The 21,176-nt window shown below is 37.9% G+C and overlaps 2 protein-coding genes across 5 annotated transcripts; one reads left to right on the top strand and one right to left on the bottom strand.

Annotated features, from left to right (window-relative positions):
- Positions 1-6,747: 6,747 nt before the first annotated feature.
- On the top strand, positions 6,748-9,262 carry LOC101158468 (protein LIAT1). 2 transcript variants are annotated; one of them, XM_020708738.2, is made up of 3 exons: positions 6,748-6,967; positions 7,073-7,229; positions 8,600-9,262. In XM_020708738.2, the coding sequence occupies exons 2-3, from the start codon at positions 7,094-7,096 to the stop codon at positions 8,998-9,000; spliced, it is 537 nt and encodes a 178-aa protein (XP_020564397.1). In that variant the 5' UTR covers positions 6,748-6,967; positions 7,073-7,093; the 3' UTR covers positions 9,001-9,262. The 2 variants fall into 2 exon arrangements, with proteins under 2 accessions (XP_020564397.1, XP_020564398.1); XM_020708739.2 differs by having other exon boundaries at positions 7,078-7,229.
- A 789-nt stretch (positions 9,263-10,051) lies between these two features.
- LOC101161742 (apoptosis-inducing factor 3) lies at positions 10,052-21,126 on the bottom strand. 3 transcript variants are annotated; one of them, XM_011483251.2, is made up of 19 exons: positions 19,375-21,126; positions 19,148-19,217; positions 17,375-17,484; positions 17,174-17,283; positions 17,044-17,088; positions 16,106-16,187; positions 15,739-15,851; positions 15,559-15,645; positions 15,309-15,400; positions 14,081-14,211; positions 13,782-13,897; positions 13,621-13,692; positions 13,456-13,519; positions 12,918-12,994; positions 12,633-12,750; positions 11,784-11,882; positions 11,517-11,592; positions 11,302-11,406; positions 10,052-10,964 (listed from the first exon to the last, which is right to left on the bottom strand). In XM_011483251.2, exons 1-19 carry the CDS (start codon positions 19,391-19,393, stop codon positions 10,931-10,933), a joined length of 1,620 nt encoding a protein of 539 aa, XP_011481553.1. In that variant the 5' UTR covers positions 19,394-21,126; the 3' UTR covers positions 10,052-10,930. The 3 variants fall into 3 exon arrangements, 2 of the variants coding, with proteins under 2 accessions (XP_011481553.1, XP_011481555.1); XM_011483253.3 differs by having other exon boundaries at positions 10,909-10,964; positions 11,302-11,350; XR_002291648.2 differs by lacking the exon at positions 10,052-10,964 and having other exon boundaries at positions 11,348-11,406; positions 11,784-11,878.
- Between the last annotated feature and the right edge of the window lie 50 nt (positions 21,127-21,176).

The following is a 21,176-nucleotide window of genomic DNA, read 5'->3' on the forward strand; positions in this document are numbered from 1 at the left end:
AAAACTGTTGAAAAATGACAGCAGTCGGAAATCCGTGGATCTGGAAAGTGATAAGAGCGACTCCTGACCGAGCGGTAATGAAAAACGTTCTGACCCAAGTGCACTGGGGCTGCTTTGGAAAAGAACAGGGAGGAGGACATGCAGTACAAGTCCTCGAGCCAATCCTTTGGAACAACTTCAGTCATAACTGTTGACTGTCACAACCTGAACCTGAATCCGGATTCGTCATTTGTTCCATAACGTGACACTTCCTAAACAAACAGTGACTATTTTCCCCCCTGCACAAAGACGGCCAGTGTTGAGCAGCCTACTCTTCTGCTGTGCCCAAATCTCTGAGGTCTTTCCTGACTCGTCTTTTCTTTTTCATCCTCTTTTCTCGGTCAGATCAGACTGTCCTGCATTCCTGACATTCCCGCCGTGTATGTTAGAAATTCCACCCGGCTGCTGTGGGCTCACACAGCTTCCTCCATTCTTTCTTTTCTATCCTTTCATTCCTCACCCATCCCCTCTCCGTCAAATGCTTCTGGCCTGGATGAGGCTGCACTGTCAGGTTGACCGTCTCCTTCTCTTTGGTCCAACCCCCTCCTTCTCCTTCTGTCCACCTCATACGAGCAGGGAGGCGAACAAAGCCACATGACATGCAGCGCGGAAGGCCTTGAGACACGCTTTTGTACACGGGGCAACGGTGTAAAGAGAGATAACGCAAAGTCTAATATAGAAAAGACCGAGCTTATCTCTGGACTGAAGGCGTGCGGTCGCTGCCACGGAGCGACGGGTGAGAAGAAAAGAGACGCGCAGGAGCAGAACAAGAAGGATGTGTGAGAAAAATGGGAATAATGTTAACACAAAGTGGAAAACACTGACATTTCAGCTGGTGAAGACGTCGGCTAATTAATCTGAGGGAGGTGTGAACAGAAAGAGATGGGATGCATGTGGTGAAGCCGAGATACAGCAGCACAGGGAAGCAACAGCTGGAGGGTTTTTTTGTTTGTTTTTACAGCTTCTGGAGCCCATTTTCTTGACCTGTCAACATCTCATCTTGTTGTGATCAAATGAAATTCTGGTTTTGCAGCAGCTCAAAGAAGCAAAATGTACAATAGCTGCTCCATGTTACCTTAGCATAATTAAATGTTCAATCCAGGTACATTCCTGCGCAGTGGGTGTGGCCCAGATGGAGAGAATTCAGTGCCCTAGATTTGAGTTTGTAACAGACTGATCATATTAGAGCAGGAATAGGGACAAAAGGCAAGGAAAGGGCGGTGGCTCACAGTGCAGAGCGCCTCTTCTTTCAAGCTGCCACTTGCATTTAACTGGACTTTAAAGGCCATTTGACTTTAACCCCAAGATCACAAGCCGGGAGGGGGAGATGCATGTTGAGTTGAGGAATGTCTGAATGCCATTCTGAATTCTGTCTTTAGGCAATTCATGGCATTTTGTTTGAAAGTAGTGCCTACATAACACATCCATTCTTGCCCCATCCTCCCTCCACAAGGCACGCAATAGGAATGAAGGGTGGAACCCACGTTGAGCAAGATGGCTTCACTTCTGCAAATGAAAGCAGCACTTTGGAGTTGTCTTTTCTTCTGTTTTTTAAAAGATCTAAACAGGATGAGCTTTTTTTTCTTTTAACATGACATCCTGTCATTGCCATGTGATCCTCATTGACGGGGCAGATTATGTCACGCTTTGGATTGCAGTGGTGCTAATGCAGCTCGTGACACAGTCCACTGCGCATTCCTACCAGCACACTGCACAATTATGTAAGGCAGGCTCCATCAATGCAACTTCCATAACAGTAAGCCTTCACCTCTAACCATTAATCTACTGTGAAGCATTACTGGTACATAAATGCACTTTGCTCTCTCTGTGCTTTAAACAAATGTATTAGGGCTGAGTAAAAGTTTGGATTGGGAGCCCAAACACAACTGTTAAGTCCTCATAAAGTTATCCTTTGCTTGAAGAATTTTCCATCCGTGCCAAATGGCTGCTGGCATTTTTGAGAAATGACACTCTGCCTCAGTTACCCTGATGTTCACTTATCGCCTACTTGAGCTCAGGCTTTTCCCTCTGCCTGTAATGAACTCAGCAATTTTGAAGCTAGGGAGAAAAACGCTTCTTTTTGTCTGTAAAAATAGATATTTAAACACTAGCATTCATGAAAACAGCCTATTTCACTGGATTAACTGATTTTATTAGAACAAGTTAAACATATTTAAATAATATTGATCTAAACGTGTGCTGTTTCATCAGGTCATTTGATTCATGGATTTTTCTCTTATTTTTGTGGATTGTCTTTTTTTTTGCCACTGAGATACAAATGTACAAAAAAAATACTTCATATAATAAATTTACACCCCCTCCAGTTCATGATCTTTGATGGTGATGGGGGTAAATGTCAGATTTCTACAGTACACACAAATCTTGCTCCCCTGAGTCAGAGGGCCTTCAGACTATCAGGCCTTCGGATGCAAAATCAATCCAAATCGTCCCGAATCTCACACGAAACTAGAATCTAAACTGCGGGGGTTAAAATATGCGTGATTAACTTTAACTCAGGAAGCGATCGCTTCCCTGTTGCCATTCCCACGCAAAGTGGGTCATGAAACCACCACAGGCTAAAGCTGGCTCACGGGAACAGGCACTGACCGGCAGAAGCGCGCAGACAGCCGGCCGCACGCGGCCGGTAACTTCACTGGTCTCACCTTGACCACCGGGGCCGGGTCTCTCCTGCTACCGACGCGACTGACCGGGTCGACGAAGTTCATCAGTCTGCCGCGCCCACAGCTCGGCCGGAGTCCCCGCGACTGACTGGGTGTGTCGCTGCGTGGATTGACTGAGCGTCCGTGGCGCGTTTGGCTCAACCCGAGGAGGAAAGACGCGCAGCTGGAGGAAGCAGCGCAGCACTTCAGCCCCTTTTTACACAACTCCTGCTCCAGCCCCCCCCCCCCCCCCTCTCCCTTCCCTCCCAACATCTATAGCTCACACACTCACACGCCCAGTCCACACGCACACCCGGCTTCCCACTCCGATCAGCTGGCAGCGTGATGACGTCGGCATCACGAGAAACCAACGTCATGATCCAACGTGCGCACGCAGCGCTGCTCCACTGCTTTTTAGAATTGTTCCCCTCAAGATGATGGGGACTTCACCAGCAAAAATGCAGCAGTCACACACACACACACACACACACACACCTACACACACATACCGCCTGTCTTTGTGTCACAAATGTCTGAGTAAAAAACATCAGCTAAAAATATAAAATTCACAGACTGAAACTGACTTTTACTTTAATGACTGACTATGACTTTAGTTCGGAATTGAATCTTTATAAAAAGGTTGAGATTTTGTGTTTTGCCTTGAATGACATGTCATTAGTGACTTTATGATACACAAATAAACTACCCATATACACATACATTGCACTGATGTTTAACCTTAGTTAGGGATGTTTTAAACTGTAGTCAAAAATCCCAAATTATTATTTTTTATTTACATTAAAGATCATGTTAACAATGTTCTCTTTGAAAATGTAAATCCTACCTGATATGTTTTTGATGATAAACTAGGGTAAAAAAGGCTGATTCTATGAATCTAAGTGAATGTAAAATTATAACAACACATTTTAACAACAAAAAAAGTTACATTTTTTCAAATTAAAGTTATTTTTATGCTTATATATTCTTCTGATTTGTGTACTAATCATGAGTAGGACTCTAGACAAGACCTGTCAACATTTTTTAATACAATAGGAGTCTGCTGATATGGCAACTGTTTCTGTTTCAATTTGGAGCTGCGCAAATTGCACAAAAGTTGTGTTGCTATACCATTAAGACGTGGTGGGCGTCTGCAAATGCCCTCTGGAGACATCAGTGGGTTGAGATGAACTTGTTACCCTCTCATTGCTGATGCACATGGACACACTCACAGCAAAGGCTGTGAGATGAGTCTCCTTTTCCTGTGAACCTGGGCTTGTCACTCTGCAGCTTTAAGACTGCTGCAGTCTGAAAAGCTGCTTCCTCGCTGTCACCTGACCCACTGAGCACACACAAGCAGCAAATCTATGCCAGGCCCAGGCCACTTTCCAGAGACTTCTCCTTTGGTAATTCCATTGACTTCATGGCTTTTTTTTATTTACAGAAAGCACAATAGCTTCTGAGAATAATTTGAATTTCAAAACAATGAGAGCATGAATAATAAAGCTTCAAGCTATAAAACTAATACTTATTTATTGACTTTTTAAGCTGCCCCCAACATCTATCTGTATATTTAACAAGGAATAACCTACATCAGCTTGTAAGATGATCTGATTGCTCTCTGAAATATCTGGAGTGCCTTCAAAGATACCAGTTAGGAAAGCCCCCACCTGCAAAACCTTTTCACTGACTGATCTGACATGTATGTTACAAGCAAGTCCTTCCTCATAAAATCTGAAGGCTGTTGTTGATGATCTTTGCGTGACTTCAGATCTGTTTTGTCAGCATCATGGAAAAGCACGCAAGCCGCCAACTTCCCCTTCACCGTCCCAACATGGCAGAGAAAAAGCTTACCATGAGGAAAAAAGATAAGAGAAAATCAAAAAATTCTGGGTCTTTTTTGTTTATTTTTTAAGCCAAGATCGATTGGTTTGTGTAGCCATAGAGTGTCTGCATTTCTCGCTTGCATGAAGGGGGACTTAGCAGAAACTGGATTTTGCCATCAACCATGTGAGTTTTCAGAGAACACCTGTATTGTATCGGCACTTCTCAGTGAACTTTGTCACTACTGCTCAGAAAAAATGCTACGTGTCCTCTCTGACTCAGCAAGATGATTTATCCCAGTTCTTTTTCTGGTTCAGTTATGTGAAGAAATAACATGCGCGTGACACACTGGTTTCAGCTCTGACACGCAGCTACTCCGGTGTCTGTGTGCGTGCGCATGGATGTGTGTGTGTGAGTGTGTGTGTGTTATATTGGGATTGGTATGGGGAAGTCTGTGGTCTTCTGGTTGCAGCGGCCTCAAAGTCTAAAGGCCACCACTGAAAATAAAACAAGCTGCAGCATCTCTTGAGTCTGCATGTCAATTAGTTATTTTAGACACCAATGTGTCTAATACTAAGCTGATAACAGAAAAATCCTTCTGAGTGCACTCTCTTGAATATTGGTGGTCACTTCTGTGTATCTGTTGCCAAATCAGATAATACTTTTTAAAAATAATAGACATAAAACGATGGTTTAAGCTTAAAGTGGTTTATATCTATACTGTTTTTACTCCAAAGTGCCACACATTTTATAAAATGCATGGACTTCCAGGAATTTTCTGGAATATTGAGTGGATTTTCAGAACTTCCCCAAACTCACTTTCCTGTAAAAGGGAACAGAACCCCCCCCCCCCCCCCCCCCCCCCCCCAAATCCTTTGTCACATGTCCAGCATCAAACGTGCTAGCTTCCTTCCTTACTTCACTTCTGGGGAAATGTTTATGTAACGTAAAATATATGAAAATTACATTACATCATAATGACGAGCATTTGTTATAGATAGAAACAGCTTGGCCTACAGTTTATGTTCAGTTTCAGTGAAATAATAATAACTAATTTAACAGCAGAACTAAACTAAACTAAACAAAACAATTCTTTATGAAATGTTTAGGCTTTAGAGTCTTTTACTCTAACATTTTGCTTCCTTGTCGTTAAATAATCATAGATGACCAAATAAATGTTACAAAAATCAACAGTTTTCTGGAAAAAGTCAATGATGGGTTGTGTGAAGGTGCGCAAGGGTGTCAGGGGCTTTTGCAGATGCTTAACCAAGTTAGAGGGAAAAACAAGTTTATGTTCTTCCCCCAGATTTTTTACATTTCTTTTCTCTTTCAAAGTCTTTATGTGTTTGTTTGTCTCAGAGTAAAAGCCCTGAAATAGGAGAGGGGTTGGAAAGTTTCTGTGAAGCAGCTGTCAGAGTCTGGAAGGTGTGGTCATGTTGGTGTTTTAAAAGCAGCTACGGAATTGTGTGATGTGCATTCCTGCCTTTATGGCTGAGAAAAGAGATAAGATATAATGAGTCAAAGATCTATGAAAGAACAAAAGTGTTGTGCCTAGTTGGACTTCAACACCATGGACTTTGTTGACAAAAAAATGCCTAATTAGGCAAAAAATATATATTTATCTCACAGTTTTGCTGTAAAATTCAATTGTGTTGCCGATTGTACTTTAACTTGTCCAGGATTTCAAATACCAGGAAATGAGGACTCCAAACAAATAACAACATAAGAAATAGTAATCAGATTTTTTAGTGTAACTTTTACATTTACTTGATTAGTTTTTAGGTTTGTGCACCCCCTTTCACGATTTTTAAGGACCATGAGGTGTAACTGTACATCTGACTCCAGTTTAGTCGATTGCTCATTCAGTTTATGTTCAAGTAAAATTTTGCAAATCTTTTCAGTTAGAGAGCTTTTCACTGTAAGTTTTTAAAATAAAATATAGTAAACAATGAATCTTTGTCATTAATTTAGGCACAAAAATAGTATATAACATTATTTTCTTTACTATTATTACTAGAACTATTATTATCATTGTTATTTTTTTTATTATTATTAGTCAAAGCCACAAGGTAGGCTTTATTAGTCAAATATACTGCATACACATGATATACATTATGATTATTACTACTATTATCATCATCGTTATTATTTTGGTTGTTGTTGTTAATAAATAGACCGCCATATCATTATTATTCTGATGTTCTTTTCAATTTGGAATTAACGCGCGTGCTCTGTCGCCATGGAAACAGCGACTGGGCAACGCCGCCCGAAAGTGATTGAGGCAATGTTTGCTCCGGAAGAAAAAGGAAAAATAACAAAAACCCGCACCGTTTCCTTCTTTTCTCAGCACAATGGAATGCTATAAAAGTGGTTATTCCAAAACACAAGAAAGTGTGTTTTTCGAAGACCTAAACTAAAAGAAGGAGGGATTATCGTAACCTAACTTGGTGAGTAAACGAAGATTTTGCCACGTCTTTCTAAACAGTGTAAGATGCATCAGAACTTTGTTCATACTCTTCTTCTTTTTTTTCCTGGATCGATATATTTTTAAGCTCAGTTGGTTCCGCAACATCATGACCGTCCCAGAAGATAGAAACTTTAAATTGATCCAATCAGACAAGATCACCCAGAAAAAAAAGAAGAGAAAAGGAAAGAAAAAACAGAAACAAGGGATTAAAGGATCGTCCTCAACTATTCCAGAAAATAAAGGTAAATTATATTCAAGAATAACTACTTTATACATTCAGCTATTGTAGTTATTTCGCTGTATAAAATAGAAACGTGTGATGTTTTGTTTTTTAAATTTAATAAAAAATGATAAATCAACAAAGGTAAACGTAAAACGTAAAAGGTGTTTGCCTTTGTCCCCTTAGTTTAGATCATATTCTGTCTTCAGGATATTTAATCTTGAAGTAAGCTGTGTAACACAAGACGAGTCAGGTGAAAAGCATCATCCCTCCAAGCTTTTTTACACTTTATGCAGCAAAACACAACAATGAAAGTTTTCTTGCAGTTCACTGGTTTGTGTTTTACCATCCACGTAATATTTTACTTCTTTCCTGGAGTTCAGGGTTTAGTTATTTATACCTAACTAGCTCAGAAATCTGCATTGAAGGATTCCACCAGGTGGACTTTATAATAGCAGTTGTGTTACAATGAATTTATTCATGTTACAGCAATTTCTTGTTTGTCAGTTGATTAGATTTTTTTTCCAGTATTTTTGTAGCAATTTAGCAATAGGTTCTCATTTAGAAAATAGCCTCAAACCAGAACACACTTTGTGATGTTTAGCTTTTTTTGTGTTTTGAACTTTCTTTGGGGAATTTATAAATTGGCATTTAATGCTGACATTTAGCTCTTTGTAATGTAGCTTTTCATCCTGATGCTCTGAACAGCCACTTTTCTGCATCATGCAAACTATTGTCTCCATCCTTTCACTTTTATCAGCATCTGCATCTCTTTAGCCTACTGCTCTTTTTCTTTTGTGTGTGTGCAAATATTAGCAATATTTTCCAGACAATCAAAAATGAAATGTGTGATGAGTTAATTTCTGTACCTTTTTCAATGTTTTATGAATAAATAAAAATGTGGGAGAGGCTTAATTCTGAATCAAGCCTTCTTACCATCACTATCTCTGCAACACAAGCTGTTGTCCTCTTTCATAGACTGACAAAACTGTCAAAACTAAGCTCTGCAAGATTTATTTAAAAGTTAAAGTGAGTGCAGTGATTCAAAATGAGAAATTATGTTTTTTTTCTTTGAAAATTATTTTTTGGAACTAAGATTAATCCTATCAAACAAGTATACCTGTATAAAGAGGAGAGAAAATGTGTTTTTTTTCAACATAAATAAATAAACAAACAAGAAGACATTTTATGTTAACAAAAACTTGTATTTACTTATTATTCATTATTTGCAAAATCTTGAAAATTTAGTTCACGTTTTCTGAATATCACAAAAACATCAGGCAAGATAAAGGGATCAAAATCTCCAACAGACAGAATTTGTATCACATGCTTCTATGAGGAGGCGACAGCAGGAGTCACGTGATTTTAATCATTTGCTTGTCTCTCTTGCAGATAAACGATTGTCCTCTGAGATCTCGCCGCTCCTGTGTCCTCAGGAACAAACCCAGATCCAAGAGCAGCTTCCCAAGCCCAAAGCGAGCAAAAAGAAAAATGCCAAACCGGGCTCTGGCTGCAGCCAGAAAAGCAAAACACATCAAAAAGATTCACAGGCTATGGTTGAATTGACTGATGACACCAGCAGCAGCAGAGCCATGGCGCATGAGACTGGGCTTGGTATGCAGGCTAGAGAGAGCCTGAGGTGGGAAGGAGTTCTACAAGACCCCCAAGAGGAGGCCAAGAGGCTGGAGCAGTACAGAGCCAACAGGCGGCAGCGTTACATCGCACACAGAGAGGCTCTATTAAAAGACACCCAGCAACCCTCAAGAGAAGCTTTAATTAAAAAAAAAGACTGACCTACAAGAACATGGAATTACTGATCCTGGAATTACAGATCCTGAATGAAGAAAAAAATAAATGAGAGCCACCTCAAAATTGGTTTGTAGATGAACGAAACAGCCATCCCAGTTACTTGAAAATGGGGGAATTCTCCTGAATAAATGGATGAAGTTTATGTGGTTTTTCCAACAACAAACATTTAAAACCTCAAACTTTTTCTAAAGGGAAACAATGATGTCACCCAACTTGTTTAAAAAAGTAAAAGTATTCTTATTTTGACCATTTCTTTTCTACTTCAGTTCTGCTCGTCTGCACAGCTGACTCATAACAAAGTAGCTGACATAGGAATGTTGACACCTAAGGCTGAGGGCTTGTAAGGCCTCATTAACAAACAGGTCATTTGTAATAGGACTGATTCTATGGGAGCTGGTCTCAGAGTATTTGCTCTGCATGTTATTAAGTATTGGTTGAACTACGGGAAGGTCATTAGAAAGTGATCTGAAATAATGGGGTTATGAGGAAGGACACTCCAATGGATGATCTCTACACCATGGGTTAAAAACAAGGTCCAGGGTGTGCTTGTGACATTGAGTGGGTTCATTTACGTTTTGTGTGAAACTAATATTATCTAAAAAAGCTGCAAATGCATTTCCTAGACAGTCACTGGGGTCATCAACATGAACATTAAAATCCCCTATTATTATAATTTGATCAGAATCGAAAACAGTAGTTGGTAGGATGTCAGAAAGATTCTGAATACGGGCTGGGAGGGCAATAAATAATTATGAATAAAACTGCTTTTTGAGTCTTCATGTTTGGATAATTTATAGACAAAATGATGTTTTCAAAGGATTTATAATAATGTTTGACTTCAGTGCTAAGAGGTAAGCTAGACTGTGATATTACTGCCAAACCACCTCCTGTCCCTGAAATCCTTGGATTTCTGATAGTTATAACTGGGTTATAGTTATAAATGTTTTGTAAGTTGCTTAACATGTTGAAACCAACTGTTGTGGTGTTACCAGCAATCAACAGCAGATGGCAGCATCTCCCAACCACAAAGACAGCTGTGCTTTGAAACTTTATTGTGAAGGAACAGAAAGAAAAAAGTAAAATCAACATTCGTAGTAATTTTCTTTGCTTTTTAGATTGATGATACAGCGTTTACAAGAGTACTCAGCATTTTTATCTTTGGTAACTGATAATACTTCCTGTGAACACGTGGGGAAACAATGAGTTACCTTGCTATTCATGATAGATAAAATAAACTAAACATCTAGGCAGCAAATGTGACTTAAGATGAAGCAAAAGTTGGATTACAAAGTGTACTCCAAAGGTGAAAGTAAGGGTTTGTGATGAGCCTGTTTAGGCGTTAATGGCATTTTAAACCAGAGTGACTGAGGGAGAAAGGGGAAAAAAACAGCACATCTGGTGTGCATTTTTTGTTGAGTGCATTTGTTAGAGTTTTATTGTTCCATGGTGGTGGGTTTTGTCACTGTTGCGTGTTTCAGCAGCCCCTTTTTAAAGTGCTGACCGCCCCACTTTCTGCCGCCCTAATCCCTCTTCTCGACTTGCTGACCGGTTCACAGACGCAGCCGATTCTGTTTTTCCATCCTGTTGAAGGGGACGCCAATTTAATATTAACAGTAGAGGACACACTGATGCTTCCTGTTTGGGATGTTTCTTGACTGAGGAATAAATCAATGAAAGAAACTAATATATTTACAAATACATATTAAAAAAAACTCAAAAGATTTGTTGTTTGAGGTATCTGTTGTAACATGGACCCCCCCTAACATGAGCTGCACATTGTTTTTCAGTCTGCATCAGAACATGGATGTAGATCTCTCACTGGTTGATTCTTCTCCATCGGTGAATATTTTTTTTACAAAACCTTTCAGTTAAGCTTTTAGCTTTTTAGGTGGAGTGCTGCAGATGAGCAGACAATCATGACATCTGCAGCCACCTCAGGTCGTCCGATCTGTTGGGGAGAGGAGAAGGAAAGATGGATCCACACCTTTTGATGAAATCTAATGTGAATTTCTCCCAACATGTAATCTATCTCTTTAACTGAACTGCCTTAACTGGATGAAAACTTTGAGTTTAAGGTGTAAAAACAATATTACTAAATCTGAAGGATTTCCAATTTCTTTCCTATGTTATTTCATCACAGCATAGTTTTCAGATTCAGTGAGATAAAACCAAACGCACTATCAAAAATACACTTCTGCTGGGGTAGAAGCATTTGAGCAGCGTGTTCTTTTCTGACAGCACCAAGGATGCTATACAGATAATTATAGGATGTTAGTCTCACATACTGAGCTTCCTTCTTGGTAATGACTTTTCCAGAAGACAGCCTCTCAGCCACTGCAGACACAGCCGGATCAAAGTTGAGGCCTGCTGCAGCTATGACCTCATCATTTCTCCAGGTAAACAAAACATACACAATAGGGTAAAAATAGCCAAATGGTGTATTCTGGAATATAGAGAGAATTAGTCCAGGTTTTCAATTGAAGTTTTATCTTTTTCTTACTTGAGGTACAAAGCGAGGAATTTATGTTCCTGAATGTTTCCTTTCATCACCAGCTCAGTGTATCCTTCCCCATAGCCTGCACACAAACAAAAAAAGAGAGCAATTAAATCAGAGTAAAAGCAACAGGTCAACACTGTAAATTGTGGATATGTTGCTAAAGAACCTTGGCTGTGTTTTCATCTAAAATGTCTTCAGATGGAGACCTCAGTGAGCAGTAGTGGGCTTTAAACTTCACCTGCAGAGGTGTTCACGCTGTGCGTTTTGTACCTGCATATCTGATGGTTTTACCCAGTAGGACGGTCCAGTAGAAAGGAACTGAAGTGAGTTCAGTTTCTTTTCCCAGCATGTTCAGAGCTGCCACTCTTCCTTGACAGTAGAAAAATGTCAAAAGTCCAGTTAGAAAAATAAACAAAGGCTACGAGAAGTTTTTCAACAATAATTTTTACAGTAAACTCAGAACTAACTAAGATAAAGGTGGCACCTTATATTGAGAACAAAGTTTAACACTGTCAAAACGGGCTCCTTAAAAATAAATTTAAAAATTCTTACCCCCTTTGAAGATTTTCTATAAATAAGCAAATGTCCTAATACATTGTCTTACCAAGAACTCGTATTTAAAAAACATTTCAGTCACTTAGACACGTTTTATCAAACTAATATTATTTTATTGAAAAACGTTCTTAATATGGTTATTTTCTTGGAAAACAGAACATTTATTTAGAACAGACATTTATTGTTATTTGAAAGTCTTTTTACTTTTGAATTATTCCTTTTTGCAGTGCATTTTAACAGCGTTGAAAGGTTCAAACATTTCACTGTTTGTGTAGTGCCTAAAATATGTAATCCAACAAGTTTGATCTTGAAATTAGCATTTTGAAATGAAGTTCTTTCTAGCTTTAAAAAAATATGTTGTTTTTGCTAAGTTAAGGTAATTTTGGAGCCCAAGTGGTTTGATGCATATTTGTATCTAAAGGCTTTAAGGGGCAATGACTTTATTCTAAAACAAGCTTTTTCCTCTTTAATTTTGAACACTAAACTCCTATGTTTTATTTTTTAAATATTCTTTTTCTGTATTTCTGTGACAGAAACCCTTTTTTTTTAATTATTGTTCGTTACCTTGTGCTTGAGCCATCTGCCAGTGTCCGATGTTCACCAGCTGGTTTTTGGCCATTGCCAAAGGGAAAGTGGCCAGATCACCTGCACAGAACACATCTGGGACATTTGTGCGCATGTACTGCCAGGAGGGGGAACAGAGGAAGAAGAGAGATCATCAACAGAGCAGAAAACTCATTCGTTTTCTTGTCATCACAGAGGAAATACATGCTGGCATGAAATGTCTGTAGCCCACAAACTGAAAATCAAAGCACAGCGAGACGTTTTTACAACAAAGGGAAGACCCACCTTATCAACTATTACTAGCTTTTTTGGATTCATCTGTATTTTAGTGCCTTGCAGGAACGCTGAGTTAGGAATGCTACCTGTTGACCAAAGAAAAGAAATGAAGGCCAAATATGTTGAGGCTGTTGTTTTTGGCCTGTCTTGTAAAGAATCACATAAACCTTAACCAAATCCTGATTTAAAGGTTTTGAAATCCAAGGCATTAATAAAAAAATAAAAATAAATAACTAACATAAATTATTACACACACACAGTCCTATAAACCATTTTATTTGGGTCATTTTCAAACAACAGGAATTTAAACGTCATCTTTGAAGATGCAACCACAACCAACCATAAATGGAGGTTTGTAGATTAACAAATACATTTCTATCTTGAAGTTTTAAGCAGTTTTTGTTTAAAAATATCAAATAAACCTTAGGTTAAATTATGAAAGCTAAATAAATGACACTGCAGTTGCTATACGCCCTCATATGACTGTGTGTTACAGGGACAGGCTAAAAAAGAAAGGTATGCAGTAAGGTAAAGGAGTTTATCTCACCAATTCCCACAATCAGCACATCCGTTGGGATAACTTTTCCACTTTTAAGCACAACTTCCTTCACCTGTTGGTGAATCAAACACCAGCAGAGTTTAGTTTCACCTTTTTCACTAAGCTTAAAACGAAGGTTGTAATAAAGTATCCGGGTGAAGCATTCCTCCTCACCTTGCCGTTCACGCCTTTGATTTCTGTCACAATGTCATTCATGTAAAATTTGATGTTGTACTCTGACAGCATCTGCAGAAACAGAAGGAATGATGGGTAAACAGAATGACCTGTTGGTAAAAAGAAAAAAAAAGTCGGATGTAGACAGTTACAGCTGTTACCATCATTGTTATTCTGCCGACCTCCCGACCCAGCGTGTTCTGGTATGGAAGCTCACTGCTGCCAATCACAGTGATACTGGAGGCTTTGTCCAACAGATATGACGCAACTTCCATCCCTGTTAAATAAAACATGATCAAAATAATTGTAAAAACACATCATGAAAGTTTGTACGTTTGTACTTTCATGGACGTTATGGTCCAAGTTACTGAGGACATCTCATATAATAGTTACTACACAACTGTTTTCAACACAAATGTTAAAAATATTCTTTCTTTTTTTTACACAACTATTACAGTACCAACAAATGAAGTTCCTACGAGGACTACGTTGCTGCCCATACAGGCAGCGTGGATCTGCCGGGCGTCCTCTGGTGTCTCCAACATCATTATGTTCCTAAGCTTTGTGCCCGGAACATCGAGAGCCTTAGCTCTGAAAGACAGATGATGATGACCTTAGCAGTTTCACAGAGACTAATGTTGTAACAAGGTTTTTAAAAATAAAGAGGAAAAAAGATTCTGATTCTGATTTAATGATCTTTTCTAAATCTGGTAAATATTTGCATAAAAAGGGAAGAAAAATGTCTTTAAAACTTTAAAAAGTGAGTAGTTTGAATTTGAAATAAAATAGTGTTTGTTTTCAGTTATCTCTGATTAGAACACCAACAAAGTAGCTCCTCAGAGCCACACAAGAAAGCCTTCAGTCAAGTCTATTTAAAGTTTAAAGAATAACAGCAGGAGATGTTGGTTTTTATGTAAATGTTTAATTCTTGCTGAGGACATCTGCAGTAGGTTTTTTTCACTTTAGGATTTGTCACTCATTTTTTATTTAAATGCAAACATTTTATACAATAAGTCTCACAATTCTGCCCAACAACTCTGTCCCAAAACTCACACAGAAAATTGCAAGTAAAGCTTTGGCATAATTTCGATAAGGAAGATCTACCTCACTTCCAGGTAAGCTGGGATTGTACATCACTCACTCTCCACGGCACTCATCAATTAAGCCGTCACTTTAAATCAATAGCTAAATAAGCCAAACACAATCATATTTTTGCTTTTGAATTCATGGATGTATGTATATTTCTACATTCTAGACGGTTTTGCCAGACCACCTCCACCCCGTCCTCCTCCTGGACCAATGCTTTGGCATGGACTGGCCCTCAAACACCACCAGCATCTAGGCTTTAGGGTTTATTTTATCGGTCTAAGCTTACCCCAGCATGCAGGGCGTCAGTGGCCCATTAAAGACTGTGGACTTAGTTCATGCACATCTTTTGTATCACAAATAAATCTTTATTTACAGTCCTAAGATCTCTCCTTATTGAAATAACTATAACTCTACATTCATGTTTTTTAGACTGCCAGAAATTGGTTTAAAGTATAGATCTGGTTTGATTACATAACTATTTGGTCCTTTTTTCTGTGCTTCTTGTCTCAAGTTATCCTGACTGTAATCAATGGCCTCCAAAAGGCCTTGGTGCTGAAGGAAATACCTGCACACAGACAGAGATGTTGTTCAGGATGTACCTGCAGCCTGTGGAAATGAGGAGCTGGTCATAGTTCTGGACTAAACCATCATCAAATGCAACTGTCTTCCTATCTGTGTCCACTGACAGCACCTGCAAAGATGGTGGTGATGCTTTAGCTTCAACTTTTACCACTGAAAGAAAGTTGTTTTTTTTATTGTGGAAGAAATACATGTTCTATTTAATCCAGCTTAATAAACACAGGAAGAAAATATTTAACATGTTTCAATTGAGATAAAAGAAGAACTCACTTCTTTCCTGAGCCACACCTCAATATCATACTGATGGTAAAACTCCATCCTCCTCAGAACAATGGTGTCACTCTCCACATTCATGACCTGTGGAGAGGGAGCAGGGGTCTGGGGTTTCAATACTGGCAGTAAATTGGATGGTTATCTCCTAAACTCTTGTGTTCATGTCATCCGCTGAACCTTGCTGAGCCGAGTTTTGTCGTAGGGCAAAAGGTGATCTCTGGAGACCATGATGATTCTACCACCAAACTTTTCTTGCCGGAGCGTTTCTGCACACATCAGTGAAGCAATTCCTGGAGACAAACGTACCATTACAAACACTCAGTAAACATATAAATACTAACTTTTGTTTTAAATCATCCATGTCGACCATTAGGATAACATTCAGAATTGAAATGGAATAAAATATTAAAAGTTATTACAGTTAACGTTTTCTTATATGATCTACATTCTGTCATGAGGACTTCTAATGCATATGTGTCACATTTGTAAATGACCCCCCCCCATTAGTATGTGAATCCTCTCCCCACACACAGTCTGGACTCGCCTCCTCCAAGCAGCAGGATGGTGTGAGCAACTCCTGGTACTGCACCTCCCATACTGCGTATTCGTTTCTGCTGTTTGAGGTCCTGAATCGTGCAGTGAAGATAGAGGTTCATAGGTTTTTAAATAAACTAAAAGTTTTCACTTATTTTGCTTACATATGTTAGGACATATAAACTTTGACAACAATCACATTTTAATTAAATGACAATCAAAGTGTGGCCTGAATATACTTTTTTATTTATTTCAGCAAGAAGTTTCAAAACTAGTTTAATTTAGTAAATTAATAGACACAATGTTTTTCATTTTTGTTTCAATTGTTTTTATATTTTTTATTTATTCTTTTCTGTTTTGGCTCTCCTTAATGTAATGTTTCATCAAGTGCACTTGATGAACCATGCATACTAATACTTTTTCCCCACTTTTAGTTGATGTTTTGAAAATATTAGGTCAGTAAATTTTGTTTTTATTTATATCCTAAGCTTGGTGACTATATGTGCTACCATTCATGTGAGGTAGAAGCTGGTTTAACCCTTGTGCTATCTTAGATGATCCCATCCTTGCATTGATGTGTTCTCCCTACCATGACAAAGGTGGATAAAGGTGGAAAGATTTCAAGTAATCCATGGACACCAGTGAAGATCACAAATCATTGAAGAAAAAAGGTTCAACACACAGTCTAGTGGGTCTAAATGACCCAACTCCCAATGTTAAAGTGCCTAGGATAGCACAAGGGTTAAGGTCTGTAAACTTCAAAAATGTGAAAAAGCCTACTTTCTTACTTAAATAACTGTAAAAAAACGAAATTGTTGCTTTTGTTTCCCCTTCTAAAGTCTAAGCATATACAAGAACAAATATGTTTTGCCTTTAAAGGTCTTTTAAAGTTTTTACGTGCACTCCTCTGAAGATTACATTAACAAACTTACATTTGTAGTTACTTACCTTTCTGTTTACAGTCACATACACTTTACTGTTTTGAATTTTGACCTTTGAAAATGAAAAGAGGAAAAAAAAATAAAAGGTCAGTAGGTCTCCTTAAGGGATAGCATGAGGCCATCTCTCCTATTTGTACCTTATGGCAAGGTAAGGAGTCAATGCCGGGGAACTCCTCCAGATCTCCTGTGCAGATGTTGAAGCAGGAGCCGTGCCATGGACAGCGCACTCTGTTTCCTGAAACAACCCCTGAACACACACACACAGACACACCCAGTCAGGCATACGATTCATTAGTACAGACGGCCAACACGTGTAATTTAAGTTAAAGACGCTATACCTTGGCTGAGTGGAGCTCCGTAGTGCGTACACTGGTTTCCGAGGGCACTATATTTGCCTTCATGGCGTGTGAGCAGCACACTGTGATGTCCAATTTCAACTTCCTTCATTCTCCGATCACACACAGAGAGACACAAAGACCCCTTCAGTCGAAAAACGGACAGTCGAGAAGGCATTCGAAAGTCTTACATGTCGAAACAAAATGTATGTTTATATAGTTAGACATACTTTTGTATACATTAACATATACACATATATCTGACTAATTACATTTTTTTAAAGTTATTATTGAATCGTTTGGTTTTGAGTTTAGATTTTTGTTGATTTCTTTTGATTCTTCAAAGTTACTCAGAATATTTAGAAATTATATTAGCCCTTTCCTCATTTCCATTAGTGCTGTTTCCCAAATGTTGAATTGTAATTCAGTATTACACGTGTTTATTTGGTAAGGAAATCTGATTTTCTGTTTCTTATGGCTTTTTTTCTTTTTGTTGTAAACTTTTTGGATTATGATGTGATTTTGAAGTTTTTATTTTCTTTAGTGTGTAGTTATGTCACACCTTAACTACAATCATGCAACAAAATGTTTGTTTATTTTCAAACACATTTTTCATCCTATGTGCAAGATAAAATAGCTTTCTAGTAAATGAATGAAAGCTCATGTTATGGAATTGTTTTAAACCAGTGTTGCAACTTTGTTGACATTGCATTTTCTAAACATATACGTTTTAAATGCTCCAAATATAAATTTGAAATCATTTAACCCTCCTGGATATATTGCAAACCTCCAGTTATCTTTAAATATCTGTTGACAAAGTCAGTCATCTGGTGCATACTGTATATTGCTTTTACCATGAAGAAATACAACTTTCTCAAAGTCCCAATCTCGTCTAAATCATTTATTGATCATGCTGACATCATTTAAAATTATATGGCTTTCCGGGACTGTGACAGATTTGGATGCAAGACAGAGATGAAGTGCACATACAATATTAAAAAATGGCACATGGGGTCATGTTCTGTTCCAGATTCTATCATTTCTTCAATCATTTGACAATATTTTTCCTGAAGAGAACTAAATTATTTTAGTTAAGCGCATCAAGTTGTGATAAGATCAGAACTATTAGTTGCTATTTCTGACTCTGCTGCCTTGAAAGCATCAATGGCTCATTAGAATTAAATTCAGGACATAGATGGACAAATGGAGTGATAGCTTTTTGCAATTTGAGAAAAACAAAATACCCAGATCGGAAATTATATAATATGTATTTATGAAGTCTATTTTAGTTAATTGGAGCTAATCCTGCTGAAGGAGACCTTTGGTTGATCTTCCAAACAGTTGGGTGTGCTACTAACCAACAACATTTTAAAATGTGCGTATTTCACGGAAAAATGTGAGTGAGTTCAATGTCTTTATGATATGTTTTCTTTTCTCAAGACTTTTGGATTTGTATGAGGAATGTTTAACTTGAACATGTAATTTTAGCATGCTAACTTCAACTTGTGTCCTAAGCCTCTGCACTACAGAAATGTTTGTTAGTTCAGAAGCCCTTAAACCTAAATTAAATATTCTGAAACTGCTGTATAAAGGAAAACCTCCAAGATTCTTTCATAACGTTTAAATAAGTGACCTATGAGATTATAGTCAAGCTGAAGCAAAAACAAGTTATTTTCATGTGTTGACACAAGATTGGAAGTGGATAGTGGAGCATATGTGTTTAAAAATAGAGGTTTTGGATTGTCCATTTAAAAATATATAGTTCAGCTTCCTTACTGTCCATCCTGCAGGTCTGACTCCAGACACACCATTGCTGTCAGTTCATCTGTGTCCTCTGGATCAGAGTCTGCACAAACCATTTCAAATCAGATCACAAATAATAAATAATAAAGAAAACCTTCAAATAACGTCTCCAGCTTTAAGACCGGCCTGTTGACTGTTTTAATATTTTATAAACGGCTAAAACAATGTAAATGTACACATAGATGTAATATAGTACTTACTTTGTGTGGTCTTCCACATGTTATACTTTCAACTGCAACTTTACACAGACACACAAACCGGATACTGCTAAACCAACAAAAGCTCATCAAATGTTCAGCTATAAGCAGACAAAGCTTGAGTCTGACGTCATTTTTCTATCTTGTGTGCAGATGAAAGATAAAGGATTGTTGCCATAAGCAACTGGCTCCATATCTGACGTAGATCCTTCAGGCCAGAGGCTGCAAAGACGGGAAAGTTGGGATTAAAAAAAAGCCAAATATCCTTAAAAAAGTTCCTTTTGTGTTTCCGGCGAATGCGATGTCTCTGCAGTGCGACTGCTCATGTTCAGCTCTGCTATTGTTCCACAGAAAGACTAATTTGGACTTTTGTTTGTCATAGTGGCTACATAGAGAAAGGCTGACGAGGCTGAACGCTGAATGAAAGTTTAACAAAAGGCAGCACACAAAACCAGAGCGGGAGGCTATCGTTCAGACACGTTTTAGCTGTGATAATAAACCAGTTCCTAAAATTTTAATAGTAAATGTGCAAACATTTTGTTTGTTGTTGTTGTTCTCTATTAATGCATTGTTCTTAGAAATGATAATACTCTAACTTATGGCTTAAAGTAGGAAAAACAGATCTATGTTTAAACAACTGTTAAAGATATGCAGTCATATCAATGTTCTATTTTTAAGTAAATAGCATAATATTTTGATAAAAAATGTTTTAAAAATATTGTCAAAGTTTCTTAGACATAAAGGGGACACATTTGTCTTGTTGTATCTAAATACTTTAACCTACATTTGAAGAAATCTTTAGAAAGAAATCTTTTGTTCCTTGTGCCATCAGGCAAAACCACTCTATGGCGGAGCATCTAAGAAGCAATTGCTTTTGATTAATTCAACCCACTGATTTTTAAATGATTTAATCCATTGAATTTTAATCTATATAATCCATAGATTTTTTTTAAATCAATTACTTTTTGAACCATTAACTTTTATTGTTTTTAAATGTGTGTGTGTGTTTTAAGATTGTCAGCAGATGGCCATTTTTAAATATCCTGAGGGATTATTAAAGACTATCTATTTTCACTCATAAATGAGCTTTTTAAAGGTCTTTCCACAGTAATTCTTACACTGGTCACTAGTGTGTTGCAGGGCGACACACACTCACCTATAGGGACACCAATTAACCTATCAAGCATATTTTTGGGCTGAGGGAGGAAGCCGGAGTGCCCGGAGAAAACCTACACATGCACATGGGTAACATGCAAACTCCACCCAGAAAGGTCCCAGTTGGAATTTGACCAAAGTCTATATAATTATTTTTATTATAATTTACACCTAAAAAAAATAATTTATTCTTGTAATAAGCTAAAGCGTGCAAATTTAAAACGTCATGTTTACGTTGATGTCTTGCAAAGCTGTCAGAAAATAGATATCCTTTTGATTCACCCAAAGGACCTTCATGCTATAGTATGTTTTATACGGATCCATTTTTGAAAATATTTTATGATTTACAGATTTAGATAAGGAATTCCATAGTCAGTTCCATAGTCAGCTGTACTACGTAAACTTCCACTTTTTTAGGACCAAACTAATTGTGACGCAGAAAGAAAACTATCCCAATAACATAATGACTAAAGTACAAAAGCACAATGACATGTATGTTTTTTATTTGACCTTTTTATTTTCATGCATTTTTTTCCAAACTTTTGTTTTAGGAAGTACTTCTGGGTTTATTGTTTGAGTTTTCCCATGCTGTCCCTCTGCGAGTCATTTTCCACAGTAAACATTCAGCTTAGTTTTTCCTTTTTTACAGT

The sequence above is a fragment of the Oryzias latipes genome, chromosome 14, assembly GCF_002234675.1.
Source record: "Oryzias latipes chromosome 14, ASM223467v1".
In the NCBI taxonomy this organism is placed as follows: domain Eukaryota; kingdom Metazoa; phylum Chordata; class Actinopteri; order Beloniformes; family Adrianichthyidae; genus Oryzias; species Oryzias latipes.

What these genes read in the sequence shown, in the direction of transcription:
- LOC101161742 (XM_011483251.2), bottom strand. An exon ending in ATGTGACTGTAAACAGAAAG is followed by an intron (nt 16,188 to 17,043) that starts GTAAGTAACTAC and finishes TGCACGATTCAG; the next exon opens with GACCTCAAACAGCAGAAACG. An exon ending in GCAGATGGCTCAAGCACAAG is followed by an intron (nt 11,883 to 12,632) that starts GTAACGAACAAT and finishes TCTACTGTCAAG; the next exon opens with GAAGAGTGGCAGCTCTGAAC.
- LOC101158468 (XM_020708738.2), top strand. Translation starts at nt 7,094, where the DNA reads ATGACCGTCCCAGAAGATAGAAACTTTAAATTGATCCAATCAGACAAG. An exon ending in AACTATTCCAGAAAATAAAG is followed by an intron (nt 7,230 to 8,599) that starts GTAAATTATATT and finishes TCTCTCTTGCAG; the next exon opens with ATAAACGATTGTCCTCTGAG.